This window comes from Dasypus novemcinctus, chromosome 30 (assembly GCF_030445035.2).
Source record: "Dasypus novemcinctus isolate mDasNov1 chromosome 30, mDasNov1.1.hap2, whole genome shotgun sequence".
NCBI classification, from domain to species: domain Eukaryota; kingdom Metazoa; phylum Chordata; class Mammalia; order Cingulata; family Dasypodidae; genus Dasypus; species Dasypus novemcinctus.
Genome location: NC_080702.1, coordinates 30,020,017 through 30,030,545, shown reverse-complemented (window position 1 = coordinate 30,030,545; position 10,529 = coordinate 30,020,017). Strand labels below are relative to the sequence as shown.

General features: G+C 53.0%; 1 protein-coding gene across 1 annotated transcript; it reads left to right on the top strand.

Annotated features, from left to right (window-relative positions):
• The first annotated feature begins 6,544 nt into the window (after nucleotides 1–6,544).
• On the top strand, nucleotides 6,545–10,478 carry NDUFB7 (NADH:ubiquinone oxidoreductase subunit B7). Its single transcript, XM_058290530.2, has 3 exons — nucleotides 6,545–6,743; nucleotides 9,822–9,990; nucleotides 10,292–10,478. Exons 1-3 carry the CDS (start codon nucleotides 6,632–6,634, stop codon nucleotides 10,422–10,424), a joined length of 414 nt encoding a protein of 137 aa, XP_058146513.1. The 5' UTR covers nucleotides 6,545–6,631; the 3' UTR covers nucleotides 10,425–10,478.
• The last annotated feature ends 51 nt before the right edge of the window (nucleotides 10,479–10,529 follow it).

The following is a 10,529-nucleotide window of genomic DNA, read 5'->3' as shown; positions in this document are numbered from 1 at the left end:
GTTGAGTGAAATAAGACAAATAGTGTATAATCTCACTGATTTGAAACAATTAGAATAAACAAACTCCTAGAGTCAGAATCTCGAATATAGATTACGAGGGGACAGGGTGGGGATAGGGAAAGTGGAGTTAATGTTTAAACTGTACAGCGTTTCTAACTGGGTCGATCATAAAGTTGTGGTAATGAATGGTGGTGATGGTAGCCCAACATTGTGAATGTAATTACCAACATTGATTTATACATGTGGATATGGTTGAAAGGGGAAATTTTAGGTTGTGTATATGTTATAGAATAAAAATCTTTTTTAAAAATGGGACTGTACAGCACATACAGTGAATTTCATTGTAAATGGTGGACTAAACTTAATAGTATGATTATAAAAATGTTCTTTCAGAGGAGTGGATGTGGCTCAAGTAGTTGAGCGCTCACTTTCCACATATGAGGTCCCGGGTTCAATCCCCAGCCCTGGTACTTCAAAAAGAAAATGTTCTTTCATAAATTATAACAAATATACCACAGTGGGAAGCAGATGAGACTCAAGCAGTTGGGCGCCCACCTAACACATGGGAGGTCCTGGATTCAGTTCAATACCTCCTAAAAAAGATGAGCAAGACAGTGAGCTGATGCGACAAGATGACACAACGAGGGAAGCAGATGTGGCTCAGCAGATAGAGCGCCCACCTACCGTACTGGAGGTCCAAGGGTTCGATACCCAGGGCCTCCTGGCTTGTGCAGTGAGCTGGCGCACGTGTAGTGCTGCTGCGTGCAAGGAGTGTCAGCCCACGCAGGGATGCCCCCGCGTAAGGGTGCCCCCTGTGCAAGGAGAGCCGCCCCACAAAAACCGCAGCCCATCTAGGAGTGGAGAGCTGACAAGGCAAGATGACACAACAAAAAGAGACAGATCCCCAGTGCCACCTGATGAGAATGCAAGCAGACACAGAAGAACACACAGAGAATGGACACAGAGAGCAGACAACGGGGGGAGGGGTGGGTGGGAGAAATGAATCAAGCAATCTAAAAACAATTGGGGGGGGGATAAATAAATGTTTTTTAAAAAAATTTTTAACTAAGATAAATTGGGGGATTATCAGCCCAAAGGTGGTTTCCCAGGACTGCCCCAAAAAATTACCACAAACGTTGTGGCCCAAAAGAACAGAAACGTTTCCTCCCCCAGTTCTAGAGGGCAGAGGTCACCATCAAGGAGTGGGCAGGGCTAGGAGACTCCTTCCCCTCTGCCAGCTTCTGGTGGCGTCACGTGCTCCTCAGCTCGTGGCCGCAGCGCTCCAATATCCGCTCTGTCTTCCCGCGGCCTTCTCGTCTGTATCTTCTCCTCTCCTGTCCCTTTTAAGGAACACTAGTCATTGGGTTTAGGGCTCACTCAAGATCCTTATCTTAATTACATCTGCAAAGAAAGGACTTCCAAATAATGTCACATGCACAGTTCCAGGGGTTAGAGGGAGGAGGGCACTGTTCAACCCCTTACAAGTGGTTTTTAAAGCCCAAAAATTGGGGGGAAGGAAGGGTAGCATACGAACATAGGAGAGTGTCAGGTGTTGGTCGAGAGTAAAATGCTGAGAAAATCATATCAAAATATAATTAAGAGGGTTACCTGTTTAGGATGCTCGGAGGGGATGGTCTGACACAGGATGGACCCCCGGGGAATGTCTGAATGCTCATTTTGCCAGAGTGGGTGGCACCATTGGGTAGAGACCCAAGTAGTGAGAGTGGGGGTGGACCCACATCCTGGGGAGGACTAATGCCATCAAATAGAGGGAACTGTATCTCTCGAGAGAAAGGGTGGCTCCCAGGACATTGGGGTAATTGAGCAAGTTAGGCCCTGAACAATGTTGCAAATATCTCTGGATGTGGCTCATCGGGAAATGGAGGTTGGCTGTCACTGTGGGCACCAAGGGGATGGGAAAATGGATGTTAAATGTGTGAAACCAAAGTAAATGTGGGGTAAGAGAGGAGTTTAATGAGAGTACACAATAATGGATATAAAACATGTAATATTACACCATAAATATATAGGGGACGACAGACTAATAAAGTAAACCATAATGTAAAACATAGGATAACAAAAAATTTAGAAAACTGTTTATCCTAAAGTATGGAACACAATGTAAGCACAGATGTCACCTTGTTTGAAAGCTATTGTCTCAGAGTCTGTACATATGATATGAATAAGTTATAAGAATATCACTGTGGAAGGGAAAAGGTTTAATGGTAGATGTGGGGGAGTACTGTATATTGTATATATGAATTACTGTGGTCTAGGGCTCTTGTGAAGAGAAGTTCAATAAATAGGGGGAAAAAAAAAGATAGGATGTAGAATTTTTCCAAGTCAACACGTATTCTATATCTAACTTTTAAACCCATCGCTATATGCCATTTTACTAGTAAGGGACCCTGACATTACATTGGACTTCAATTTTCAGGAAGTTTTGGATCACAGAGTGGTTCAACAATGGCAGCAGAGGAATACTGGTATAGGATACTATTGACAGGTGATATATGGCTGACAGCGAGCTGTACAGGGCATATGCCCAGGGTGCATGGTAATGTTTGGATATACTCATAGTGGCAACAATTAAAAACTACAGCTGGGGGGTTACTGAGTTCCTGGCCGGGGGTGCTCTGTCGTGGTCCCTAGGGGAACAGCGGCAGTCCCCCAGGTAAAATGGTAAGGACCAGGAAGGAATGAGGTTCCAACAGTGAGCCCCTGATACTAATGACTATGCTTGTGAGCCTATATGCCTGAAATAAGAATAAGGCCTAGAGCAGCACTGTGCCTGGGAATTTCCTCCTGACAGCCTTCATCTTACTCAAATGTGGCCAGTCTCGAAGCCTAACTCAGCATGTAGATGCAGTGCATTCCCCCCAGCGTGGGACATGACACCCAGGGATGAGCCTCCCTGGCACCGAGGGATCACTACCAAATACCAGCTGAAGATGGAACTAGAAAATGACCTTGAATTAAAGGTTCAATGCGGATCAGCAGAATATCCCTGTCTACATATAATAACATGACTTCAAAATGCTGTTTGACCTAATGTAAGGGGGAAATGGAAAGCAGAAATGAGTTTATATGGCTACGAGTCTCTAAAAAAGAGTCTGGAGGCTGTCAGAAGGATTGCCCTTATGCACAACTGAGCAGAGTCTAAGAGACAGATAAAGTAGATACAATCCCCAGGTATTGGTTCCTTTGAGGGCTAAAGAGACCCACGGGTTCTATGGTCATGGCAGACGGGGTTCACTGCCATGTCAGTTGGCCCTTCTTTGGAGCTGGTGTTTCTGCATGATGGAACTGGACTCAGATGGGATCTCTTTTCATAAGACTTTCATCCTACTTTACTGGAATTGTAGTTGGTGTTGGGGTATAAGATATATTTAGGGGCTTTTAATCTCTGGACTGACAATAGGATAGCCAGGCCCTGAGCGTTAACAGACTCCAGCTCCTACAATCTGATTTATTGGACTCACCTCACTCAGCTAAGATGGAGTTGAAGAAGGACAACCACCACACCATGGAACCTAGAGTGCCTACAACTGAAAGCAGGAGGATTGCATCCAGTATCCACGTGGAATCTGAGCCTCCTCCTGACATAGAGGTGCAACAGACACAACCAATCCAAGGCCCACAGAGAAAAGGTGGCATTGGAATGGGAAAAGTGGACATGGTCGCTGATGGATATGGGGAATGGCAAGAAGAGATGAGATGTGGAGGCGCCTTTGGGACTTGGAGTTGCCCTGGATGGTGCTTCAGGGGCAATTACTGGACATTGTAAATCCTCCCAGGGCCCACTGGATGGAATGTGGGAGAGTATGGGCCATGATGTGGACCATTGACCATGTGGTGCAGAGATGCCCAGAGATGTACTTACCAAATGCAATGGATGTGTCATGATGAAGGGAGTGAGTGTTGCTGGGGGGGGAGTGGTGGGGTGGGGGTGGTGGGGTTGAATGGGACCTCATATAATTTTTTTTAATGTAATATTTTTACACAATCAATTTTTTAAAAAAGCCCCATGGAGGGAAGGGGATGTGGCTCAAGCAGTTGGGCTCCTGCCTACCATATAGGAGGTCCAGGGTTTGATGCCCAGGTCCTCGTGGGGAGGGCAAGCTGGCCCACACAGCAAGTTGGCCCACGCGGAGTGCCAGCCCACTCTGGAGTGCCTCCCCACACAGGAGTGCCAGCCAACGTAGAGAACTGGTGTAGCAAGATGACGCAACAAGAGACACAGGAGAGAGAAAATATAAAGATGTAACAGAACAGAGAGTTGAGGTGACACAAGAGAGTAATGGCCTCTCTCCCACTCTGGAAGGTCCCAGGATCAGTTCCCAGAGCCGCATAATGAGAATAGAAGCAGACACAGAAGAACACACAGTGGATAGACACAGAGAGCAGACAATGGGAGGGGGGAATAAATAAATAAATCTTATTTTTTAAAAAAGCCCCATGGAGGGCTGGGCGTTAGAGGAGAAAGATGTCCACCTGTCCCTGCCTTCCTTATCTCATGTTTCACATACACGTCTTCAGGTCCTGGGAAAGCTACTCATAGAAGAAGTATGTTGTAATATTAATAATCAAGTGACTCTTGTCTAATTCTATTGCCAAGCACTGATGTTACTGCTTTATATCAATTAACACACTTCATCCTTACAGGATTAAAACTGATATCTTGGAAAGCAGATGTGGCTCAAGCAGTTGGGCACACGCCTACCACATTGGAGATACCAAGTTCAGTTCCCAGTGCCTCCTGAGGAAGATGAGCAAAGGGTTGGTGCAGCAAGATGACACCACAAGAGGACACAACGAGGAGACACAACCAGAGACACAACAAGCAGGGAGCAGAGGTGGTTCAAGTGATTAGGCACCTCCTTCCCACACGGGAGGTCCTGGGTTCAGTTCCCAGGGTTTCCTAAAAAGATGACAAGCAGACAGAGAATACACAGAGAGCAGACAGTGAGTGCAAACAAGGAAGGGAGGAGAAGTAAATAAATATAAATCTTTTTTTAAAAATCTGGTTATCTCCATTTTACAAGAGCTGAAGGTGCTTGCCCAGGTCGCACAATTATCTGGGGGCAGACCCAGGATTTGAACCCAGGCCATCTCTTCCCTCAAGCAGCAAGATGCCCTGGGCCCAGGCCAGGGGGTCCCGGCTTGCTTTAAAGGGCTTCACATATCACAAACACACTCACCAAATGTGTACAGTGCAGAACGCAGGCTGCCTCTGTGGCTTGGGATCCCAAACTCAAACTTGGCAGAGCTCAGAAGTAACTCTACAGAAAACACGGTTCAGACCGCAACGGAAGATGCCCTGCCTCTCTGACCTGGCTCTCCTGCCTCCAATTTCAGCATCAGCATTTTGCTGCCGCAAATGCTGATGCCGAAAACGCAAGCTGCTTTGCAGTGCCTCCCACAGGGGATGTGTGCAATTCTTGATTCCGGTTCCCCTGGACCTTTGGACGATTATGGATTAGGGGTGTTACTTAATCCATAACTGGATGCCTTAAAAGAGGAAATTCAGACAATGGAGCAGGAGAAGCCAGAAGCCAGGAGGCAAAGGAAATCAGACAGGAGAGAGATTGCCACGTGGCAAGACTCCCATCAGCAAAACACCTCCTGCCCGGGGAGAAAGCTGGCCTTGCTGGCATCCAGCCTTCAAAACCAGGAGTCAATCAATGCTTGTTACTCAAGTCAACCCATTGTGCAGTATGTGTCATAGCAGCTCAGGCAGGCGAAGGAGAAAAGACAGATCCCCTTGTCAAATCAACCCCATTCTTGTATAACCAAGTATCATTTCCCTTTCCTGGCAAGCACCCAGGGAACGGTTTCTCTTCCTATTTCCAATTCAGGATTCCAGGAAGAGGAACAAATTGACCCAGCAGATGTAACATTTGCACCTTGCAGTTATGCCTTGGCACCGAGGAGCATTTTGCGATGTGGAATATCATGTATTACGCTCTTATATTGGTATATATGGAAATCCCAATGAAACGGGGGCAAATTGCAATTCCTCCCAACCGCCGCTAGAGGGACGCCGGACTGGCAACTTGTATTTTTACAGAAATATTCAATAGGATTTATTGGACATGTCAGCTTTAAATCATTTTATCTATGATTAGTGGTTTATTTAAGTAAGTTAATTTGAGTAATAAGGTATCTATTTTAAATTGTTTTACTTAAATTCTGAGATTCACTAGTTATAACTAGTATTGTGCAGGATGTTTTAAAAGGCAATTTCGAATGTTTTAGAAGAAAAAAAATGACATTCTTTTGTAAAAAGGATATGAAAAAAATTTTTATTCGTATGCTGCTGTCGGGACACCTGGAGCACCGTAAAAGGGTGGCAAGCCCCAAGGGGAAGCATCCCCTCAATTCCACTTTTCCGTCTAAAATATGAACCATCTCCAGCCGCGAACAGCGCATTCCCCGAGGCAGCCGCGCCTGTCCTGACCCCATCCGGCCGCCAGGTGGCGCCGGCCTTACCGGAAGTCCTCCGGAGGCGTTCCTCTCTACGCTCTCCGCGGCGGCCTGCGCGACCCGGAAGCCGTGCTGGCGAGGGAGGAGTGCTTCCGGGTAGGCGCTGGGTGACCCCGGCTGGCCCGGGAGCTCGGCGGCTGGAGCTATGGGGGCGCACCTGGTGCGTCGGTACGTGGGCGATGCCTCGGTGGAGCCCGACCCCCTGCAGACGCCCACCTTCCCGCCCGACTACGGCTTGCCGGGGCGAAAGGAGCGCGGTGAGGCCCAGTGCGCAGGCGCGGGCACCCAGGACCCCGAACCCTGCGGTCCCCGGGACTGAGCTCGAGCCTCCCCCGGGGGTCCCCGGGCGCAGCCCTGGCCCGGGCCGGGAGGAGGCGTGCGACCCTGCCTGGATGGGGCGGCATTCCAGCCAGAGGGCCCGGCTGGGGCCACAGCGGGGGCTTTGGGGGGCCCGGGAAGGTGCCCGCGCCCCAGGGCTTGGGGCTTTGTCCCGGGGTGCTAATCACCGCGGGGACGTGCTCGCTGCTTGCCCCTGTGCAGATGCCGCCGCTGTTTTTAGGGAGACACAAGGGGGCCTCCGCCGCACATCGCGTCCTGCACGCTGCCTTTTTTATGCGTCAGATATAGCACCAGCACTTCTCGAGCGCCAGCCCCGGGCCGAGGCCCAGGCCGGGCACCGCGGCTCCAGCAGGGACCGGGAGGCTCGGGCTTCGGGGGACTCGGCCTAACGGTGGGAGCTGGGGGGTTGGAGGAGGTGGGCCGTGGAGCCAGCCGGGTCTTGGAGGCAGCAGCTGGCCTGCCAGGGGGAGCTGCGGGGAGGGCTTTGTGGAGTTGACCAGGCAGAGAGGGGCCTCGGGGACAGAGCCGGGGCAGGGGAGGGCCGTGAGTCAGGTGGTGGGGGCTGCTGGGCGGAGGGTGAGCCGGAGACTGGGAGACCTCTCAGTGGAGGGCAGAGAGGTTAGCGCATTGGAGAGCGCACGGGGAGGCGATGGAAGCACCCCTCTTGTGTCCTCCGGCCTCACCAGGTCCTCCCGTCCACCCACGTTCCACGGGCCCCTCCACCCTGTTCCGAAAACACCTGCGACCCCCTGCCCCTGTCTCTTACGGGGCCAAACCGTGAGCCTGGTTCAGCCCCGCTCTCTCCTCCTTGGCACCTGCGCCCGTGCAGCTGGGAGTTGCTGACTGGTCTGGGGCTGCTCCCTCGGTGGGCCCTGCGTGCCTCCCCGCCTTCCATGTCTCGTTGCTGGGTCCTTCCCTGCCCCTCCCTGAACCTCCGTCCGTCGCTCAGGCTTCAGCACCTCCTGCCCGCCCCCTCAGCCCCTGCCTGCCCTTTTATTGAGAAGATAGAAGCAGCCAAAAAAGAGCTCTCCTGGGCACCTGCCTTCTCAGGTGTTAATGGGTGCACTGTCATTCCTACCACTTTTTTTTTTTTACCTGAAGAAACCGAAAAGGTATGATATTTTATTGTGTTATTACACCATAGCATTAGGAGTATTTTATGTTTTTTACACTTTTTTTAAATTAAAGTTAATAGATCACAAAGGACGTTACATTAAAAAACATGAGGTTCCCATATAACCCACTCCCCACCCCCATCATTTTTGTAAATTGTATTTTTTTAAGATAACATACATCACAGAAAATGTTACATTAAAAAACATAAGAGGTCCCCATATACCCCCCCCCCCCCACTCCTCCCACATCAACAACCTCCCCCATCATTGTGGCACACTCATCACACTCGGAGAACACGTTTTGGAGCACTGCTGCACCACATGGATAATAGTTTACATTGTAGTTTACACTCTTCCCCCAGTCCATTCAGTGGGTTATGGCAGGGTATATAAAGTCCAGCATCTGTCCCTTCAATATCATTTAGAACAACTCCAAGTCCCAAAAATGCCCCCACATCACATCTCTTCTTCCCTCTCCCTGCCCTCAGCAGCTACCATGGCCACTTTCTCCTCATCAGTGCTACAGTTTCTTCCATTACTAATCACAACAGTTCCATAGTAGAATATCAGTAAGTCCACTCCAATCCATACTCTCTTCTTCCATCCTGTGGACCCTGGGGTGGTGATGTCCTCTCCACCTCTAGATCAAGAGGGGGCTTATATCCCACGTGGATGCTGGATGCCCTTCTTCTGTTTGCACTTGTAGGCACTCTTGGTTCCCTGGTGTGGTGTTCCTACCACTTTAAAATCCCCTCCTGTGCCACCTCCCCCCCCCCCCCAGCGACTGCCCCATGCCTCAACAGGCACAGCCACACACCAACAGGCCTTCCGTCCAGCCACTGCCCAGGCTCAGCATCCCTCAGCCTGGCTCTCAGTCCTCACTTCTTGGCCGCCACCTCCTGGAGGCCCGCTCACCTGTGCCAGAACCCCACTTCCTGCTTCTCCACTCACTCCCACTCCCCGAGGTTCTCTGCTAGTCCCCGTGCTCCTGAGGGACCATCTCCAGCCCAGCCTCCACCAGGGCAGGCCGCTCATCTCTCCTCTTCCCTGCTGTGCCCCAGCGTTGGCATGGAAACCGGACAGGGTGGCAGGTACACTGGTGCTCAGAGAGGGGTGTGGGGTCCAAGAGATGGGGTTCAAGGCCTTGGAGGAGAAAGGTCAGCGTGATTTGGGGGAGAGCCCCAGGAAGCCAGTGCTAACCGTTGGGGAGAAAAGCAGGGCAGCTGAGGGATGGGAGGAAACCCTGGGAGGCACTGCGGGAAGAGGTATGCAGCAGGAAGGAAATGGGGGGCCCTGGTGAGAGCCGTGTCAGGTCGTGGAGGGGTGGGGTGAGATGAGGACCTGGAGACGCTAGAGTCGCTGGAAACGCACTGGGACGCAGAAGGAAGAGAGGGGCGAGGCGGCCGGGGCAGGCTGTAGCAGAGACAGGGAGGCGTTTTGATGCTGGTGGGAAGGAGCTAGAACCAGGAGCCGATGGGAGAGGCCCTGAGGACGCAGGAGGCCGGAGAAGGGGCGCAGGCTGGGGCGCGGGTCCCCGGGTTGTGGACTGTGCCCCCCGCGCCGCGTCAGGACCTCGGGCTCGGCCTCGAGGCATCCTCTGGATGAGCTCAGTGAAGGCGCGGGGCACCCGGAGCCAGGGCTGCGAGCCCGTTCTGTGCGTGAGGAGGCTGGGGGGCCGGGGCACTGGAGGCGAGGGCGTCAGGAGCTGGTGAAGCCACCCGGGGTGGTGGGGAGGGCCCCACTCCCTGCCCGGGCCTCCGCCCAGCTTTGCCCACCCTCCAGATACTCCAGCCATCGGGGGGTGGCGGGAATTCGCTGCGGGCTGCGCCGGCGTGCGGGTGGGGGCGGCCCGCGCTGACCACGCCCGCCCGCGCCCCGCAGTGATGGTGGCCACGCAGCAGGAGATGGTGGACGCGCAGCTGATGCTGAACCAGCGCGACTACTGCGCGCATCACCTCATCCAGCTGCTCAAGTGCAAGCGCGACCACTTCCCCAACTTCCTGGCCTGCAAGCACCAGGAGCACGAGTGGCACCACTGCGAGCACCTCGAGTGAGTGCCACCCCACCCCCCCGGCTCCCGCACCCGCCGCCCTCCCTCGCCCCAGCCCTCCCTCGCCCCCAGCCCTCCCTCGCCCCCAGCCCTCCCTCGCCCCCAGCCCTCGGTAGACGTGGCTCCAGAGGCCAGAGAGTGCCCAGGCCCCACTGCGGTCCGCAAGAGGAATTCCACAGACGGGCTTGGGGGGTGGGAGAGGAATGGGGGCGTTGACGGCCCGCCCACCCTGCCGGTGTCCAGTGGCCCCCCCAGGGCCGTGGCACCCCCGCTCAGGCCACCCCTCTCGCCCTGCCCCCAGCTACGTGCAGCGCATGAAGGAGTTTGAGCGGGAGCGGCGCCTGCTGCAGCGGAAGAAACGGCGGGAACAGAAGGAGGCCGAGCTGGCCAGAGGCCAGGGGCACGACGAAGTGGCCCCGGAGGTGGCCCTGTGAGGCCCTGCCCACCTCGCGGGGGGCCCATCCGGGAAATAAAGCCTCCGGACCCTGCCCCAAGTCTGCGTCTGTGCCGCGACCCCCACCCCCCCCAAGGCAGCACTC